The sequence below is a fragment of the Manacus candei genome, unplaced genomic scaffold (assembly GCF_025592945.1).
Source record: "Manacus candei isolate 608988 ecotype Guabito, Panama unplaced genomic scaffold, ASM2559294v1 h1tg000086l, whole genome shotgun sequence".
Taxonomy (NCBI): domain Eukaryota; kingdom Metazoa; phylum Chordata; class Aves; order Passeriformes; family Pipridae; genus Manacus; species Manacus candei.
The window spans coordinates 6,859,487-6,879,874 of NW_026138134.1; the positions used below are offsets into that span (position 1 = coordinate 6,859,487).

Here is a 20,388-nt window from a genome sequence, read left to right on the forward strand (position 1 = left end):
TGACATAACTGCAAATGTAGAGGAATTCAGGGGGATGAGCCTTTTCCAGGCTTATCCATTTATCAGTCCAAGGACCCTCTGTGGTGACAGCTCCTCGTGGGGCTGTGCTCTGCCACGTGTCCTCAGAGTGACATGGGAGCTGAGCTGCAGGGACACGTCCATCCACAGCAGAAGACATCCAGTGAGTGTTTACTGAGGGCTTCCCGAGAGGAATGTGGAGCAGGAGGACTCCTCAGAACAGTTCTAGGAGATGTTTGCTCCCAAATGAACATGCTGAGTTTCTCAGTGCAGTCAGTTTGCCGGTGCCATCTGTTGGCTCCCGTCCCATGGAGGAGATCCGTGCTGACTTAGGGAATGCCACTGCCACAATTCCACTTCTGTAGCAGTCACTGCTCAGACAGGGCACATGGGCTCCTCCTGAAAGAAGTGGGGTTTTGTGATTGTCACTGCTACAGAAACAGCTGAACTGCAATGGAAAAGGTGCCTTCTTTATGGAATGATCATTCATGCAGGAAAGTTTAATTATAGCTGAATTACAGTTATAATTAGATCTATGCAGATGCATGGCATGAAGGAGTAGATGTTTGCCCAGGCCAGGATCTCGAGCTTGTTCCTTTGTTCACAGCACAGAAGAAAAAGGAAGCATGCACTGTTCCATGGCTCATTTCCACTGAAAACAGACTGTGCTTCCACCTCTTTCCCTGTCAGAGCCTTCCAAGGGGCTGGAGCAGCTCAGAGCAGGGTGCCTGTCCTCTCCCTGCCCCTGTGCCACCCTGACCTCCACCTGCCCATCTGCCTGGGCAACCAGCAGTTAATTTCCCTTCTTGTTGGCAGAGCAGTACAGTTTCAAGGAAGTCTGTCAGATTATTAACCACGCTCAACTGAGAAACATCCTAAATATTAACTCCTGCAAGTTGGTTTTCTCTCCAATTCCAAACCTTGTGCTTCATTTAGGAGCTCCTCACCTTGGCATGATCTTTAGCTCTGGTGGCTGCCAGATTGGAAAATCTGGTATCTTGGGGCAATTTAAGAATTTATAATGTTTGTAGTTATACTTTGGGAATTTTAGGAGAACCCTGTGTGTCTGAGAGCAGGAATTGCCAAAACTCCACTCACTGGGCTGAAGGAAATGGTCAGTGCTCAGGGCAGAGGGGCAGCCTGAGTTCATATCTCTGAGCATTTTGGGTACACTGAAGGCAACTTGCTGTTTTGGCCTGAAGTGTACCTTCTGTCCCTTCTGACTTCCCGTGGGATGCAGTGGGACATGCTGATATCAGGGATAACTCCGTGCTCCCTTTTGGCCTTCCGGAGTTTTGGTACCTCTCCTTCCTTTTCCCAACCACCACTTTTGCTTTCATGGGGTTGAAATTCCCACTCCATCTCACAAGGCTTTTGCCTGGCGTGCACACATACTCAGCACAGCTTTAGGATCACAAAAATACGGAGCAGTGTTCAGCTGAAGTGCACCAGGAGAAGAAAAATCTGGAAAAACAATGGACAAAAGCCACCTGGCTCCAAAGAGCGGGGCCTCCACAGCAACCTACAGGTGTCAGTTTGAACACCTTACCTGCCCTCTACCAATTGTTTTTAGCAACTTGTCATTCCTTCCAAATAACAATTCTTTCCTCAAATTACTAGTGTAAGTTTTAGTTGGATCCCAGAAGGAATAAATGAGCTGTTTAGAAGTGGAGGGAACATTTTGTTAATTGGTAGCAGCATGCATGCTCCAGGCTTGGCATTTATCCTTCTGCCTGTAAGCTTCATTAACTTCTGATAAAAGAATAGTTAATTTCTCAGACTCCTTTTTTAGAGTATTTCATTGTTTAAGAATTTAGATCATGGTTTTCTTCCACTTCTACTTGTAGCTGGATTTGTGCTTTATTTAATGATGTTTAGTCTTGCTCGCTCTCTATGTTATGTGATGTTTGTAAGCATGAGGGAATGCACTTGATTTTTGGGTTTGGGGTTTATTTTAGTATTTCAACTACCTGAAACTGATTCTTTTTGAATAAATACAGAACACTGCTTCTAGTGGGGCCATAAATGCTTGTGTTCCTTTGGTTGGAGTGTTTGTGTGCTTGATGCTTGGTCCTGGGGTGAGGTGGTTTAGTGACTGGCAGCAGCAGGAAGAACTGCAACCAAAACTTGCCAAATTGTGTTCATGACCTGCAAGGATGGCTGGGAGGATGAGGACTTTGTGCAGTCATAGGGCTCTTTCCTGGTCAGGAGGCCCAGGCAGGGAGGACTTTCCCAGAGGAAGGAAAGCAGGCACTTTCCTTACTAAATAAATATTTTTTATATTTGGAGGCAAGGCAAGGATTTTTTCATAAAATATGAAAGCTAATTTTCGTGTGCTTCAGATTGTCCCCTTGAAGATATTAAAGATCCTTTTGTTTGATTGTTTTTCCTCAATATATAATCTCCAATAAATACATAAATAAGTAAAGGGCTGGATCCATTGCAGCTGTTCCCTGTGACTGAGTTTTAGATGGAGTCAGTGTGGCTGGTCCGACCCAAGGACTTCAGCCAGTCTCTCTTCTGTTGAAATTTCAAATCATCTTTCGAGGGAAGGGAGAACATTTGCCAGCTGAGAAATGCAGGAATGGAGAAACCAACTTGGTCTGTTCTGGAAAGCCTTTAAACCACTCCTTCCCTCTGGAAAAAAAGCAATTCTCCAAAGGAATCCAAAGCAAACCTCTGGAACAAACCAAGTGCAGCTCCTCTGCGGCGCCCCGGGTGGAACACGGCTCCCCAGCCCTGAAATTCCCTGCCTTTCCTTTCCCTTCCACGGAGCACGGAGGGGATTTCCTACTTCCACCCTCAAACGGCCGTGAGGAAGCTCTGCACTTCCTGAAACGGGAGCACAAGGTGGTTTCCCCAGGATTTTTCAGGAGACTTCTGCCTTTTACGTTACGTCAGTTGCCAGAGGCATTTGGATGGAATGAAAACATTTGGAAGAAACCCCTTTGGAAACACCAGGTCTCTCCTCCGTGTAACTGCTGAGGATGGGTTTGGGTTTGGGTTTGCTTGGCTGAGCTTGGGATAAGATCCTTCACATCTCCTGGCTGCTGTTTGTGTTCCTTTGCTGCTGATCCAGGTACTGTGTGTCTTGTGGGTGTGGAGTTTTCAGCACACCACGTGGAAATCCCGCAGCGTCAGGAGGTGACAGGGGAGGTGACAGCAGAGGTGACAGCCTGGTTCTCCCTACCCCTGTTATCAGAGAGAACCAGAGTAGTTCAGTTGTGTTGTGTCTGGCCCTACTGACCGAGTTGGGTGCGATCAGGTGCTCTGCATACCTTGAACTTGGCTGAGAGTGTCAACTCAAGCCATATAATTAAGCTGGGAAATGAGATTTCCTTAGAGCAAATATAGAGGTGGGAAATGAGTAAGGAGCTTAGGAATACTCCAGATCTGTGGATTTTCATTGGCGTATTTGGGCCTGAAAATGACTCATGTCTCCGGGTAGACATCTTGGCTTCGCTCTTCGTGGCAATGTCTCTTAGCTTTTATGTATATTTATGTTTAAACTTCACAAAAGCCCGTTCTTGCAGGAAAATCCTTGGTGAAAAGCGTGTGGGGAGTGCTTCCCAATCCCCCTCTGGCTCTCTTCTAACTTTTCCAGCCCACTCCTGAGCGTTGTCCTTGGAGCTGTGGCAGCGCAGCTCTGCCGACCCCGCGGCCGAGGAGCCACGCGCTGAGCTCTGCCAGCGGGGCCCGGCTCAGCACCCCGTTAATCACAGCCCCGTTAATCACAGCCCCGTTAATCACAGCCCCTTTAGTGCCTGGCAGCCCCCGTGGGGCCGGGGCTGCCGTTTCACCTTGTGCCTGGGCTCCAGCCCCGCTCCTGCCAGCAGCTCCCAGCGCCGAGTGCCAGACCTGGCCGCCGTCCAGCTCCCGCTCCCGCTGTAAGGAAGCATGCTCAGTGACTTGGAAGGCTCCTGGAGCCGTTCCTGCGCTCTGAATCGAAGGTTTCAAATGAAAGAAACAGCTTATTGTGCTTGGGTGCCTTTTTGGGATTCTGCTGGAGTTCTGCTCACATGCAGGGCGGTTGTTGCCCTGGCAGGGATTTGATCATAAAATGTGGAGCTTAATTTTCATGTGCCTCAGATTGTTCCCTTAAATAAAGATTCCCTTAAAGTGTCCTTTGGTGGTTTTTCTCCAAGTAGCACCGTGCCTGTGAGAGCCCTTTAGCCCTGCACTTGGGCTTGGCACTAGGAGAGGGACGTGTGTTTGGGCTGTGTGCCCCTGTGGGTTTGTGCCCACGGTCCTGGCATGTTGCTGTGCACGGAGCACTTGTCCTGGTACAGTTTGAGCATTTCTGTATTTGGGCTTTGGGCTCCTGTGTCGGATCTTCCTGGCTGTGCATCCTCAGCGGTTTTCACGGCGGTGCTGCTTTGCATGCCCTTCCCCAGGCCTTTGCATGATCCTGCAGCCTTCCTGGGCAGGACATGTGTAAATTAGGCTCGAGCAAAGCAACCAGGAGATTTGTAAAAGCGGTTCTTTTCCCAGGGAGAGCCATCTCTGAGCAAGAAAACCTGCTGGGGGATGGTAATTCATCCCACAAATCCCGCACTCGGCTGGCAGGCTGGGGCTGCTCGCCTGCACGGGTGTTTCATGGTGGGGAGGAAGATACTTAAGGCTGAAATTTGATTTAGAAGCAGCAGGGCAGATGTTCCTCTGCCAGGCAGAGTAGCTTTTTCTCTCAGCTGTTTGCTCCAGCAAGGTTTCACTCTGCCTTTTCTCCCCTGCTCATCCCATCATTCCAGAAAAGATTCCCTCCCTTACTGTGTGCCTGTGGATGAAACGAGGTGCTTGCTTAGAGTGGACTCGAGGTGAGATAGTGCTTGGCACAGAAGTGTCTCCCCATTTGGATTCTGATGCCCAAAGGAACTGGGAGCTGCCAGCTCTGGGAAGGTGGAGGGAAAAGAAGCAAGGAAGTGTTGGAGGCTGGAGAGCAGCTGACTGGAAGCACTTAGGCTTGTTTAAACTCCCCTAGTGTAGCGTTACAGAGCACTTCTGGTTTCAAACAGATAAATAAATACCTCAATTGTTAGAAGCCTGACACCACCTCCCATTTCCATCCCTGCTGGGTTTTATCAGCCCTGGTGCAGTGAGCTGGTGTGTGGATGATGCAGCTGGGTCAGTAACTTCTCTTTTGTTTCCCCTCTGGTAGGTTGCAATAAAGATCATTGATAAGACTCAGCTGGATGAAGAGAACCTGAAGAAGATATTTAGAGAAGTCCAGATCATGAAGATGCTTTGCCACCCACATATCATCAGGTTGTACCAGGTAGGAGCACTCTGAGGTGGGCTTTCCATCCCTTGGCCCTAGAGCTTTACACTCTGTAGTAGCACTTTCTCCAGTGTTATCCCTCCTTTCCTCCTGCCTGAAACTGGGAAAGTCCTTTATGTTTTCAAGGTCTTGGAGTACTTGGATTGGAGGGGCAGGGGGAAAGTGTGGCTAATCCTTCTCTTTTCTGGGACATGGTGCTTCCGCTGTGGGCTGGCCTCTTGCCACTTGTTTATGGCCATTGTGTGCTTCTCAGTTTCCCAGTGGAAACCGGATGCGGGTTCCCTTTCTCAGTTAAGGGAGGGAGTAAATCTCACCCTGGAGCAGGACTGAGCTGCCCTGCTGTCCTCTCCCTGCCCAGCTCCCTGTGGCCCCCAGGACCTGCTGGTGTACTCAGCCCTTTCCTGGAAGGGGATCAATGCTGGCTGCAGACCCACTTGGGAATATTGTTTGCAGACTTTTTGTGCAGCTTGTTTGACGTTTCTTGTCTGCAAACAAACGCCCCAGAGGCAGAATCCATGTGCTGCCCTTTACGCAGGTATCTGGTGATGCCCCTCCTGCTGCACCATCCAATAGAACAGTGAGGAAGGTGCAACAGGCATCACACGAGCAGAGGAACAGAGGGGTCTGCTCCTCGTCTGTGCCTGAGGGACATGAGTATTTATTTGGACTCCAAAGGGTTAAAACTGAGCAGAAGTGACAGGTTAATGTTTAGCTGCCTTGGCCAAACCACATGTGAGATGCTCACAGCAGGCCCTGCAGAACTGCAGTGTTTTTGAAGGTACTCAGGGAATGCTGCTTTGCAAACTGATGCCTCAAACCTTTTTTTTTTATTTTTTTTAGCCAAAAAACCTTTTTCAGCCCGTTTTATTCCATCTAAAGGTTTTGATGTGATACTGAACAGGTGACACTTGTGGCTTGGCTTTGGTAAGGTGAGAGAAGAGTCCCTGCTGTGGAGTCTCTTTCATCTGGCATATCTTTCTTGGTACTTTCACTGGCATTTATTTTTAGATAAAAACTACTGAAACTTGGAGTTGGGAATTCAGACCCTGTCACATCTTTGCATCAGGAATGTTGAGTTGAAAAATCGTGTTTTCTTGAGCTTGTAAGACTTAAAAGATGTTAAGTGAAAAAGAAGAGTTGTCTATAAATGACAGTTGTGTATAATATGAGAGATTCTGTCTGGAAACAGAAATGTGCTTAAAAATCTACCTAAGAGTTTTCCGGACAAGTAGGATCATTAAGTGGGGCTGTATATCCTGTCCTGTGACAGTGGAGCAGAACTGAGGTTCATCTTTGCTATACTCATGTTTTAACATCCAGAATAAGGGGGATCCAGCTGTTGAAGCAGCTGCACTTGTCTGGATCAAGCTCAGATTTTGGAAAAAATGAAGTTTACGTGTTCAACCCTAATTCCCAGGAAGAACAGGCGGTGCTGGGCTCTCAGTGCTTGCCTTCTCTGTGGGGATAACAGTCCATTTCATGTCAGAAGGGGAACTTTCACTTTTTTTTGAAGCAGAGAACAGCCAAAACAAAGTCAAAATGTTTCCAAACACCCTGGAGTACTGAAATTACCCTGCTGGGCCTGGCACGGGAGGGTGCTACAGTGTGGTCCTGAACTGAAACACCAGGTGTTTTTCCATTGACAGAGCTGCTAAATAAATTGTATCAAGCTTTGGAAAGCACCCCAAATGTACTAACAGACTCTGAAAAATGTGTTAAAAGCTGCTGAAAGCAGGGTGTTACCTGACTGCAGGGGGGGGACTCCCTCCAGCAAAGCCTGAGCTCTGGTTCAATTCTAACAGCTCTTGACTCATTGGGAAGTCACAGATTCAGTGAATGTTCCCCCCTTTGGCGAGACTGTGATGGTTGTTTTAGTGCCTGCAGTGGCCTGAGCAACCAGACAGGTGAACTGGTTTGGTGGTAGCAGCCCTGAGAAGTCTCCCAGGCTGCTGGAACACAACAAGACCAGGGAGCAAATGCTAAAGGGAAGACAAATGGAGGAGGAGGAGGAAGGTGCAGGTGAAGTGTTGTGCGTAGTTACAGATTTAGTGTTTGAAACCTGCTGTTTCATTCTTGCTTTCCCCAATTCCAGTCCATTCCTTCACGTGGTTCTGTAAAGCAAGGGGAAGGTCACAGTTTGGATGTGATGAAAGCAGCTACGTGTGTGAGAGGAAGAATAAAGAAGAATAAAGTTGGGTTAGATCCATTTCCTGCTGCACTCAGCAGTCTCCTTATGTGTCACTTCTCTGTCCTTGTGTGCAGGTTATGGAGACGGAGAGGATGATTTATCTGGTGACAGAGTATGCCAGTGGAGGGGAAATATTTGGTAAGTACATTTATTGCATTCTTTAATCAGATAATGCACTTGGTCAACTACAGTAAACTGAAAATAGCTGCCACACTCTCCTGTTTCAGCTGAGAGGTGCCCTTCAGCCTGCAAACTTTCCATTGACAAGAGGAGTAAAGGAATAAATGAGAGCAACTTGATGGAAAAATAATCCCCATAACCTCTGTTTCTTCTTTGGGTTTCACTGACAGGTGGTGCTGCTCCTCTTTTGTGCTGACTTTGGGATTAAAGGTGTTGGAAATAGTTATCCAGTCGGATTTTAGTGTTGCTGAATACTTTGCTTCCCAGCAAGTTATATGAACCTCATTGATCATAGTGGAACTGTTGGTGTGTGTTGGTAGCTTTCAAAGAAACAGGCAGTTGTGTGGTTCTGGAGTGTTCTGTGCTCAAAACCATGTCTTGTCTTTTCTCTTTGATATCTGGTGTTATCTTAGCAAGCATCAGTTACATCCCTTCCAAACACCATTGTCTAAGAGTCTTTTGGCTGAGCTTTCTTGACCACAGGAGCTGTTCTTGAAAGGAAAAAAAGTGTCTGTGCAGCACAACTGCAAGAACTACTGACTGATTTATTAATTTGTTTGGTGACCAATAATAAAGCTTGTAGAAATAGGAATTTACTTACACACTGGAATTTTGTGCTGGGTGACAGAGTCAAAATTTTGCAAGATTCTGGCCTGGTTTTGCCAGTATGAGCCTCTGAAAAGGGGGAAAATCCATGTGCTTGAGGTGAGCTGGGTTCAGACAAGGGAGTGAGGACAGTCACTCACTGTCAGCTTTGTGGGAACTCTCCCCCTGTCCTCTTCAGTCATTGCAGAAGATTCACTTTTGATTTCACTTCTCACTTTGCTGGAGGAGAAGCTGAGTTGCAGTAAAAGACAAAGCTTTTAGTGAAGCAAGGGAAGCCCCAAATTAAGGAAAATAAGAGCTGAAAAGTGCTGGTTTCCAGTAACTGTTATCTGCTACCAGTTCCCCAGTACCTCTGTGGATGGTTGTCATGGCTCCATCTCAACATTGCCCATGTCCTTTGGATTTCTGCCCGAGGAGGTGACAGCCAAAGGGGAAGCAAGTGGCAGCTGATGTTGGGCAAGTGTGGATTGCCCGGTGAAGAACTGACTTTCTCCTGCTGAGTCTTGCAGTGGTTTATTCAAACATGAATCATGGTGCTGGGCACACTGAGCAGTTCCAGTGGCTTGTGAAATTCCCCTTCCAGTGTGCACGAAATCACCTGCATGTGTGCTGGAGTTCACTTGTGTGTGGATCACCACAGAAAAGTATAAACCCCCTTTTTACTTTTTCTCCCTCTTCTGTTGAATTTGGCAGAGATGGGCTCATCTTTTTTTAAATCCAGAACTATGTGCAAGCTCATATACAAACTTGGAATGAATTCTTTGGTTACAAAAATAGCCTTCTGCATGAGTCGAAGTGAAAACCTAATTGCCTTCTGAAAGATTTTCTGCTGTAGTAAATTCAGCTCATTAGCATGGCTAATTTCCATGTTGCTGCCCAGCATTTTCTCCTTGTTGATAGCTGGGAGCAGCCAGCTCTGTAATAGCTGAGGTTTCTCCAGAGCAGAGCCAGGAGATCGTGCCCCTCTACCCGGTGTTGAGGAGTTTCGGGCACTGCCCTCGGTGCGAGAGCAGAGAGGGGGAAACTCAAGTCTCAGCTTTTTGTATTCAGAGTTTCCTGAGGAGCCATTAAGACTTTGTTCTAACAGCGGAAGCAATTTGCAGGGAGGAAACAGGAGCCCATTTTGGGAAGGTTTCCTTGCAGTCCTTACATCTCCAGCACTGAAGGATCTCGTGTCCTCGTGTCGTGAAGGTTGACGGCAGCGTGGGCTGGTCTGCGCCCGCTCGCTCAGCTGGGGCTCACCTGCTGGGTAAAACCTCCCTGCAGGGCCCTCAGCACAGTGTCTGTCCCTCTTATGGCAGGGGGGCTTCTTGGGAATGCTGGATGTGCTGCAGAGATGGTGTGTGAGGTGTGTATGAACAGTGCAGCCGCTGTCACTGTGTCCCTTGCTGGGCACCAGGATATCCTTTGGGAAATGGGCCTGTGCTGAGTCTTTTTTATCTTTTTTTTTGGTTGTATCCTAACACCTGCATGACCTAGACTTTAAACTGTGGTGCTGATCTGCAGAAAGGGAAGGAGACTGACAGCCATGGTTGTCTGGATGCCAGACACCCAGGGTAAAGCTGAACGCAGCCAGTGCCTCGAGGAACCGGAGTTACAGCACTGTGTTGTTGTGAACTGCAAGTTTTTGTCGTCCTAAGTTGCTTCTGTGATGCTTTCAAAACTTTCCAAGGCTTTAACTGTGCCATGCAGCTGTCAGTATTACAGAGACAGTGCTGGAGGTTGGAATTCTTACTGAAAGAATGGTGGTTTCTCTAAATGGCCACAGTCAGGGAGTGTTGGCCACGTGTCTGTCCTGTCCCTGGCTGGTCTGGGCTCTGCAGGGATCCCGGGTCAGCACCTGGGAGGGCTGTACCACCTGTTTATCCAAACTGCCAGTAAAAGGGCTGAGAGCTCCTTCAGTGGCCAAGCTGTGCCGTAAGTGTCTTTGATTCATCTGTTACTGGAAATGGTTTGATAATTCACTTTGTTTGCGTAGCGGTGCGTGGGGACCAGGGAGAGAGCTTGGGTTTGCTGTGGGTTTGAGCAGCCAAATGTAAATTGTTATTTTTGTCCCTATCCATGTTTTGCGTGTGGTTGGGTTGCTGGTTTGACATTATGAACAAATGAATGTCTCCTTTTAAACATAGGGTGCTCTTTGTTCCAGGTCCCTCGAGTGTCCTTTTTTGAGGTCAAACGGGATATAGTCTTAAAATCTGGTTTGATTTCAGCTGTTTACTATGAACACTGTAAACAATCTGCAGTCCTCACTGACTGAATATGGGTTCTTGGTTGACTGACAAAAAAACTGCAGAAAATTTAGAAAATGATTTTTGGTTAATGTGGTTACCACGTCTGCCTTGTCTCCTCACCTCCTGCCCACTCATCCTGAACTCTCTGAGCATTCAACTACATGGTGCCCATCTCTAGAAGGTCAAGCTGTTTCTGACATCACAATGTCCCCAAATTCACTGGAAATGTGACTTAATCCACCACATGGAGACATGAAGCTTCAGCAGTGTTTGCTTTCCAGACAGAAAAGCAACTTAAAAGCACGAGGCGTCTGTCCAGAGGCGAGAAGTGGAAACTTGTGTGTCAGTCCTGTCTCTGAACCAGCTCATTTTTCTTCAGTGGAGGATTTTATTGTTTTTTTAACTCAGAGAGCGGCGTCAGGTGCTTCATATAAGTACAGAGACCAGTGACTGATATTTCTAAGGGTTGTGGAATGAAATTACACATTCCTTCCTCTCTGGGAGACACTCAGAGGAGCATCACCCTGCACCTCCAGCCCCGAGGAGCACGGTGACATTGGCACAGCACGTCTGGGTGCTCTGGCACACTCAGAGCAGGGTGCTGGCTCCCAGCTGAGCACTCAGGTCAGCTCTGGAACCTCCATTGCATGAGAGGTTTATGCAGACTAAGCTCTCAATGGTTAATTTTGGCATCCAGTTGCCCTTGGTGGTATGTGAAGTATTCTGTAGCCTCATTGTTCCTGTCCTTCCTCTGGAGCCTGTGCAGAAATGTCAGCGGGCTGCAGGGCTGTGCCTACGTGCAGGGCTCGGGGGCTGGCCCCTGCTCCCAGTTCTTCATCAAAAGTGAAATTTCACGCCCAACCTAAAAAGGGTTTTTTGCAGCCTAAGCAGGACTGACTCATCAGAGGGGCAGCAGAGTTTTCTGTGTGAGAGGCACAGGGCAGAGAGAAGTGTGCTGCAACTCTGTGTCACTGTCCCTGCCGGGGACAGGGGGACCCTGGTTTGGGCAAAAATATGCTTAGGAGAGAACTAGTAGGAAGACACCTGCTGCAGTAACTGGATTTGTTTTCTTGCCTGCAGGAGAATTGCTAAAATATTTCCGAAATTGTTGAGAGACTGGAGCCTTGTGCTTTGTTTTAAGGGCACTCGCTGCGCTCCGAAATTCCAGCGGTGCAGAAGGTGTGAATGCCCTTGTTTAGGAGCTGAGCTATTACCTGTTGATCAGTGGCAACACTTCAGTTGGAGCAGCCCTTGCTGAGCTCTGCTGTCAGTCTCCAGCTCCTCAGAGTAATAAATTTATGACCGTGCAAATGCCTTAATGAAATACGACGGGGCAATTTGAGATGCTACCTTTGCTTTTCCCAGCAAGTGAGCTGGGGGTCAGATTTGACTTGGTGATGGTTTTCCTTCCCCAGCCCTGGCTCAGACTTGCTTATGGAATAAGTTTATCTGATGAATAAAAAGTTAATTGACAAGTTCTTTGAAAAAACACCTCGAGTCTGTTGCTCAACATGAGCAGGCAAAGGCAGAAGTAGGTTGCTGTGCAGTCAGGAGCAGCACAACTGCTTTGATGGATCTTGGTAATTAGTATTTACTGCGAGTCAATTATGTCACAGGTATTTTAATTAATGGGTGACTGGGGAAAAACACAGCCACCCGATGAGAAACCTGCACAAGTGATTTATTGTTATTATTTTCCAGAACAGGTATCTGTATCGAGCCCCCAGTTTTAATGGGCTTTAGGGAGGGACATGGAGCATTTCAGCCTAATTTTGGCCAGAAGTCTTTCGAGGCCAACTCGATGTCCCTGCTGAGGGCTTAGAACCTCCTGAAGTGGGCCAGGGGATAACAAGCCCCTGGGGTTTGGGTGACTGGTGCCTCTGCTGACCTATCCTGTGGGCTGTGCCAGAGGGGACAGGGCTTGTGTAAACCTCCAAAACTGTTCCTGTGAGCTGGGGAAACTTGGAAACCCCCCTGGTCCCACGTGTGGTTACTGGGGACTCTCCAGGGCACATCTTGAGTTTCTCCTGGGTTTTTATGGCGCTGTCCTCAGTTCCATAATCGTGCAAGCTGCTGTTCCTACCTGTATCTCTTACCTGCTACGTTAGTTTTAGCCAGATTTGCATATTGGGTAGAAAGGTATTAGGAAAGGGCAGTAATTGTACCTCATAATTCATCTGCCACTTCGATTTTTATGCTTTTACTGGCAGAGTTTTGCCTGTTCTGCTGATGCTTCAGGGAGAGGGATGCTTTTTTTCCTCCTTTCTCTGCCATTTCTGCCGCCTGTCTCCTGCCTGCCCATCCCTGCTCACGGGACAGTGAGGACTGGCTTCTGTAAGCCTGGTGCTTCCAGGTTTTAGGTGGATTGACTCCAGTTGGGTCACTGCTGTGTGCCTGCCTTTGTGATCTCTTGGAGAGGCTTTTCCTGTCCGTGTGTGCAGCGCTGCCTTCCAAGGAAAGCCCAGCTGGCAACAAATACTACCTTTGAGTGAGAGTGCAGGCTTTCAGCAAAATATTTGGGAGTGCTCAGATTTCCGTAGTGGAAGCCAGTTCCATTTTTATAATGAAATGCTTTCTTGGATATTGCAAGGATGTTTTTTCACCAATCTGCAGAGAGGGATGGTGTTAAATACCTCCTGCAGCTCGTAGCTCTGCTGGCTGGAGAGCTGAGGTGAGGAGCAGGTTGTGTCTGTAACTACCTGGGACCTCACTGGTTCCAGCAGGAGTTATCTGTGAGGCATGTTAGACCAAAGACACAAAATCCAGAGGGAAGGTGGGATGGCACATGGCCAGGAACCTGCACCTCTCACTGTGGAGATGATGTGATGTGAGGCTTGGTGCCTGACTGAAGGCAAAGGTTGGAAAGCTTTGATTTTACTTTGATGTAGAAAAAGATACTAAAACCTTTGCCTTTGTCACAAAACAACTCTGTTTTCCCAGCCGTGCCCTCAGCTGTCCTCTAAATAAAATAAATGTTAAGCCCTTCCACTGTCTGTCCTTGCCCCCTCAGATCACCTGGTGGCCCACGGGCGCATGGCCGAGAAGGAGGCCCGGAGGAAGTTCAAGCAGATCGTGGCTGCTGTCAACTTCTGTCACTGCAGGAACATCGTCCACAGGGACCTGAAGGCAGAAAACCTCCTCCTGGATGCGAACCTGAACATCAAAATAGCAGGTGAGCTGAGCAGAGCGGGGTGGGGGGAAGGCAGCTGCTTTCAGGAGTTCATAAATGTGGGCATTGGCTGCTTCCAGGTATTCAGGGGGAAGGAAACGCAGTGCAGCTGAAGGAAGCTTTGGATTTCTGAGTGGCCTGATGCCCAGAGCAGAAACTGCCAGGTTGCAGCCAGGAGATTTATGTCTCCCTTCGACTAGTGCAAAGTAAAAGAAGGAGGAAAAAGAGCAGGTTTGGCTTCCCAGGCAGACATGTGGCTGCAGACACCCCGTGTTTGGTCCTCCGGGTAATGGATGAGACAGTGTCACAAAAGTGACCTTGTTCTGAGTCCTGCTGCTGGGTTAGGGCTTCTTCAGAGCAGGTCAGGCTAGGTGAGAGGGAAGGAATGGCAAAGCAGGGATGACAAGGTGGATGGCAGAGCAGTGAAGGGGAAGCAGCACTCCTGGAGTCACTCAGGATGAGCTCTGACAGAGCCAGAGTGGCCCCAGGGCTTTGGGGGCTTTAGTCACTGCAGGGAGAGAAGCTGAAGTTGCTGAACACACAGGGCCCTCTGCTTGTTCCCAGAGTTGTGCAGGACAGTGGGAATTTTTGGCACTAACTGCCCTTCCAGAGACCTTTCTCCTTGGACATTTCTGTACTGACCTAACACAGACCTGCATGTCTGATCCTCTGACCGTGAGACTGAATCTTGGCTGCTGAGCTCTGGGGGGCACTGACTAGGTCTGACTTTATTTGGCTTTGTGGGATTATGTAGCAACTGATTGAAACAGGAAGATTTAATGCTGGCCTGGTCATCCAATTTCATGGGCTTTTGAAGTGGAAGACCTCATACTCACCATTTAATTCTAGCAGAGCCTAATGCACAGCAGAGCAGCTTTGGAAAGCCCTTTGTTGCCCCCTCTCCTAACAGACTTCCTGGGAGAGCTTGTGCCTTTTACAAGCATTTGTCATTTGTTTGTTTGTTTTGTTTTGTTTTGTTTTTAAACTACTGAGGGCTACAAAACTTTTCATTCTGAGCAATTTTACTGCTGGGACGTGGGGAGCTGCTCCTCTATCTTGATACCATCTTGAAGAAAGGAAACAGTCTTGTTTGTTATGTTTACTGTTCTCTCATGCACCATCCTTAGGTATTAGGTTAGAGTTTAACACTCAGCTCTGGTAAAATGATTAGTAATTTCTTAGGCTTCCCTCATCCTCACTTTTTGAGGAGGGAATGGGGAGGGAATAGAAAGGAGGGAAGGACCTGATGAACCTTCCTCTGGACGCTTAACAGTCTGAACCATGTCCTGCTTGGCACAGGGGTGATAACCTGCTCGTGCTGTCCTGGGAGCAGGAGATAAGTGAGACACTGATGGAGTGGAGCTCCTGGGAGTAGGAGTGGAGAGGTCATGGAGCTCCGGGGAGAGGCTGCTCAGGAGGTCTCTGAGCAGCACTTTCTGGTGGTTTGTGCTGCACTAATGATTTGAGGCCATCTTGTGTTCACGGGGAAAATCCGCTCTGTGTGGAGGGGGAGGGTGCCTGGCAAACAGCGAGGAGTTAAAAACTAACCCAGGTGGAAACTGGAATTCGACTGGATTTGCTGAAGAAGTGTCCTCGTGAGCAGACTGACAAGCTCTGAAAATTGTGGAAACCTTTTTTTATCTAAGGGAGTTGGAAACTCCTTTCCTTCCAAATCTGTGCTCCCAGAATGACTGCAGGAGATAGTCCCCACCCTGGTGGTGGCAGTGTTTGCCTTGGCTGGAAGATGCAGTAGTGCTTTGAAAGGTAGCCTGGAAAAGCTGATTTATGGTATAGGATTTTCCAAGTATTAAGTTTTCTCCCTATAACTCATCAATTACAACTTGACACCAGTTCTTCCATTGTTTCAAGAGTGCAAAAATCAAGAAGTGATAGCAACAGATCTGCTTCACACCAGACCTCCCAGGATAAGTGCACAAAGCCAGCTGCAGTGGTGGAGAATCAGCTGAACCTTCACTGCCAAACCCATTAACAGTGTCTAACTCAAACTTCTGGAGTTTTCCAGGCTCTCAGCAGTGCAGATTTTCTGGCACATTCCTCCTGACCTCCATTTGCAGCTTTAAATCCCTTACCTGGCACTAGGCAGGCACCTGGCTCTGAGGGAGGGAGCGTGGCAGCCCCGGAGTGGGGCAGTGCTGCTGCTCTCACTGATGGTCACTATTTGGGGTTTTTTTTTTGATTGATTGCTGCTGTACTATTTTTCCATAAACAGTGAGATCCCAGCGCCGTGACCCTCGCTCTCATTTTTCCCATGGATGCTTTTTCTCCAGTGTACCTTCTCAGAGTCTGAGTCAGTAGCTGCTGGCACTGCATTCCCTGTGCTCCCGGCCGGAGAGTTCAGCCAGGAGTTGATGATTGCTAAACACCCAGGCCTTCCCGGGGATGGTTTTGGAGAGGAATCTGATCTATGCATCGCTTTGCATTCATTTGCAAGAGTCTGCTGCTCCTTCCCCTCCTGAGGATAAAATCCCCGTTGGGCAAATACTGACGCCACTCCCTGAGCTGTGCTCTGAGGAAACGTGAGGGACCGAGCCCATGTTTTGTAACAGAGATGTTTCTTTTAAATATTTTCCCTATATCGCATCATTGTGACTTACCTTGCTCTTACAAAAATGCCCTTTTCCCTCCGCATCTGTTTGTGGAATGAGACCTGGTTGCCTCCTGAGGATTTGGATTTATAGGTCAACTTGGCCTGTGATTTCCCATAGATTTTAAGAAAGTTTATTTAAGTGGTAATTTGCGGTTTTGTTTGGTTTAGATTTTGTTTGTTGCTCTGGGGTTTTCAAATCCTTCCCTGAACTTTTTTTGGGGTTTTAAAACCCTGCTGTTTTCCCCGGCCCTGACCTCGGTCACTCAGCACAGGTGGGAGCTGGAAGCTGTTTCCAGCCTTTGGGCAGTGTCCATGTATGACAGAGCCTCTGGCTCCAGCTCCCTGCAGAGCCCAGCAGTGTGGAGGTGCCGGGCAGAGCAGCAGCTCTCCACAGGGAGAAGCTGTCATCCCAAAATCCGGGGCAGCCATGGGGTGAGTGCAGCAGCTCCAGGACCTGCTGGCTGAATGGTGCCGTGCCTGTGGTCCCCTGGCCCTGTGCCCTAAGGAGAGACTCCAAGGGTTCCTCTGGGCCCACCTCCTGTTCCTGGCCAAAAGAGCTGTGAATCCCTGGGCAAACCTCAGCATGATGTGGAAGGGGTGAAGTTTCCCAGCCGGCCAATCTCCAGCAGCTCTTGGGAAGCAGAGAAGGGTGTGGGAGGCAGCTGTTGCATGTCTGTTCTGAGGCCGTGGTGCTGCCAGCTGGAATGGCACCACCCTGGAATGGCACAGCCCAGGAACAGCATATCCCTGGGATGGCACAGCCCAGGAATGGCATATCCCTGGGATGGCCCATCCCTGGCATGGCACACCCTACCTGTGCTGCTGGCGCTCACCATGACCAGTGCAGCACTCTGGTGCACCTTGGGCCTCTCGTGTGCAGGGCTGGAGCTGCTCCTGGCTCTGCAGGGCAATAATCACTCCTTGGAAAATACAGGTGGTTCCCCAAGTGCTCAAAGCCCCCCCGAGTACATAAAAGGACAAATAAAAGTGTCTAAACCAGAATAACTTGCTCAGAATATGGGAAGTACCAAAATTCCACAGTCGGAAGGAGTTTCCATCTAAACCTGACCCAAGTGCTGTGTTGGGAGGTGGAGTCACATCCAGTGCTGCAGCATTTGGTGCTTGTTCCAGTGGCCATAATTCAGGCACTTGTTACACATCCTGCTTTAAACCTGAGACAGCAGCTCAAAAGCTTGCAGAGGTGGAAAAGACAATTGTGCATCTGAGTGCTGTTTCCCTGGAATGGTCCTCCAAAGGCTCACTGGAGGTTTAAATGGCTTCATAGCCGGCAGTGAAAACCCAAAGGGTGTGTAACTGCCTTGTTCTGATACCGTGGTGCTTTTAAAGAACATTTTACCATCTCTGTGCTGTTTTGAGGTAGGGTTTGAGCAGCCTGGTCTGCACTCCAGGTGTTTCCACAGGAACAGGCTGTGTTAGGTATTCTTCATAAGCATAAATCATCTCCACAGCAAGGACTTTCCCCCTGTGGAGGGACAGGAAGAAGGAACTCGGCTGTGCCCTCCTGGAGCTGAGCTGGCAGGAGCAGCACCAGGTGGTCTGCTGAGTTCTGCAGAAGCTGTTTGAAGGAGGAGAGGAGTCACCTGAAATTAGGTCATGGAAAATCCTGTGAGGAAAGCAGTGGGAGCACGGACTCACAGTTGGTGCATTCTGTGGAGTGCTAGTGGGGTTTGCCATGCCTCTGGCACAGAGGTGTTGGCCATCATTGGCCTCACTGATGGCTTGCTCTTGGGATTTGGTGTGGAACTGGTAATTAATTGGTAATTAACTGGTAGTATTGAATGTGTTAGAGCAAACCTGGAGTTTTATGTGATTTAGGAAAACTAACCTTTCTCTATGGCTACAGGATTCATGCAAAGTCCTTCCCTTGAAGCATGGATAAAAAGCTGTAAGGAGAAATTAGCAGATAAAAATGAACATTCATTTTCAAGGTGAATGTGTATTTATTTCAAGAAATGGGGAAAAAAAAAACCTTTGTGCTTTTGTATCTCAGGTATTCTTTATCATTTGTATGCAGGTATTAAAACACGCATTTTCAGTCAAATTTTCCTTGCACAACTTTGGGATCTTCTGTTTCACTGCCAGGCTGTGCATCACCCTGGATCCTCTTTCTGACCAGTGACAGAGGCAAAACTCATCTTCAGAGGTTTCCACTTGCTGCAGCTGCACTGTGTGTTTTTGCCACGATGTTTTTTGCTTTAATCCGTCAGAATTTGCAAACTGAGTGTTCCTGGTCCTCCTCGCTCTCCCACACCCTGCTGTGAGGAGCTGCTGCTGCTGCAAATGCCATGAGAAATGGCCTTGTTGCTGTGGGTCCCTGTCCCTGGGCATTAATGTCACCTGCCCTCCTGCTGGCACGTCTCTGGCACAAACAGAGGCACAGCCCTGGCAGTGGCCCCGCTCCTCGATGAGCTGCTGCTGAGGACACCTCCTTCACGGGATGTGGGCACACCTCTGTGACAGTGTGTTGGCTTCAGTTCAGCTGAGGCAAAAAGGGGAAAGCAATTCAGTGAAGATTCTTTCTGTTTAGGAGAGCCAGCTCACTTCTCTTGGGTTCAGCCTTGTTTCCTTACCCCTTCCAGTGCAGGTCCCAGCTGTGAGCCAGGGGGAGGCAGGTTAATTAGCAGAGAATGCCATTAGTGCCCACATAAGCTGATGGCTGGCTGCCTCTGAGGTGAAGACCTTTCTTTTGATTTCCCTTTCAGGATTTATTATTTGCTGTTGGTGAAGTATTTGTAGAGCTGCCCACCATAACCAAAGTTTCCAGCTCCTGTAGTGCTTTCTGGAAAAATCAAAATTCCTCTTCTTTTTTGCTTTTGCACTGTCTGTGCTGGCAGGTGCCCTGGCCCCAGGGAATTGGGAAACGTGACATGGAAGAATCCAAAGGTTGGGAATTAACTGAAGATTTATGTGGGATTTCTTGATTACAAGATGAAAACCCCATTCCAGACCATCCACCTGACTTTCAGCAACTCTCAGTGATGTGATCCCTGGTGTATCGATTCCAGCATGGAAATCACTTGGCTGAAAAATGAAGAGCAAAATTCTGGAAAGATCTTTGTTCTGCTAAGCAAAAGCAGTGTGGGTTTAGTGTGTGGAGCAGGCTGAAGTAGTGGGTTTTTTGCAGCAGGTGTGTTTTATACTGTACAAAGTGGATGTGGCACTGCTCATACTTGGTCTTTCGTCAGCACCCCTGGAGGAACGACTGGACGTGGCACTCAGTGCTCTGGTTAGTTCAGGACAGCTGGAGTGAATCATAGTCCTCCAATCAATTCTCTTTGTTCTTTCAGATTTTGGGTTCAGCAACATCTTCACCCCTGGCCAGCTGCTTAAAACCTGGTGTGGGAGTCCCCCCTACGCTGCTCCAGAGCTCTTTGAAGGCAAGGAGTACGATGGGCCAAAGGTTGACATTTGGGTATGTGATGAACCTCTTTCTCTCCGACTTTGATCTAATTCTTGCTCTGTTTGTTTGGCTTTGCTTCCTGAACACTCAGTGCACATCTCAGAGAAAAGCCCTGACATGGCAAAAAGTGTTTTCTGAAGAAAACGCTTCCAAAATCACATTCTGGCCGCCACCTCCTGTGTTTTCTCTATGGGGAGGTGCCAAACCCATGAGCTGCCCGGAAATGCATTTTAATTTCGTTTCCCACCGGCCCGTTTGTGACGAGGGGTTTGTTTTTGGGCGCAGAGCCTCGGCGTGGTGCTGTACGTGCTGGTGTGCGGGGCCCTGCCCTTCGACGGGAGCACCCTGCAGAACCTGCGCGCGCGGGTGCTCAGCGGCAAGTTCCGCATCCCCTTCTTCATGTCCACAGGTAAGGAATGGCACGGGGGCTCGCCAGTGCAGGGCCTTTCACCACACCTGGTTCGGTTCTGGCCCTTTGCAGCATTATGGCTGGTGGATTTGCAGCCACAGAGATGGGCGTCTGTGTCCTCGTGCTGCAAAAATACCTCTGAGTGCTTTAGTAATGAATCTTGGGTTTGAAAAGCGTGATTAATTTTCAGATAAAAGAGTCATACGTGGATTCTCGGTTGCCTGCTGTGAGGTTAAGGAATAATTTTACATGGGCTACATGGAGTTTCCCAGCTGAAAACTGG

At 48.5% G+C, this 20,388-nt stretch overlaps 1 protein-coding gene across 5 annotated transcripts in view; it reads left to right on the forward strand.

Moving 5' to 3' along the window:
* The window catches only part of SIK3 (SIK family kinase 3), a 73,978-nt gene that overhangs the window by 31,834 nt on the left and 21,756 nt on the right, over positions 1–20,388 (forward strand). For all 5 annotated transcript variants that reach the window (XM_051812527.1, XM_051812529.1, XM_051812531.1 and 2 more), the window contains exons 2-6: positions 5,174–5,290; positions 7,556–7,619; positions 13,509–13,670; positions 19,584–19,708; positions 19,982–20,105. In XM_051812527.1, coding sequence (XP_051668487.1) covers positions 5,249–5,290; positions 7,556–7,619; positions 13,509–13,670; positions 19,584–19,708; positions 19,982–20,105 — 517 coding nt within the window. In that variant the 5' untranslated portion in view covers positions 5,174–5,248. The remainder of the gene's footprint in view (positions 1–5,173; positions 5,291–7,555; positions 7,620–13,508; positions 13,671–19,583; positions 19,709–19,981; positions 20,106–20,388) is intronic.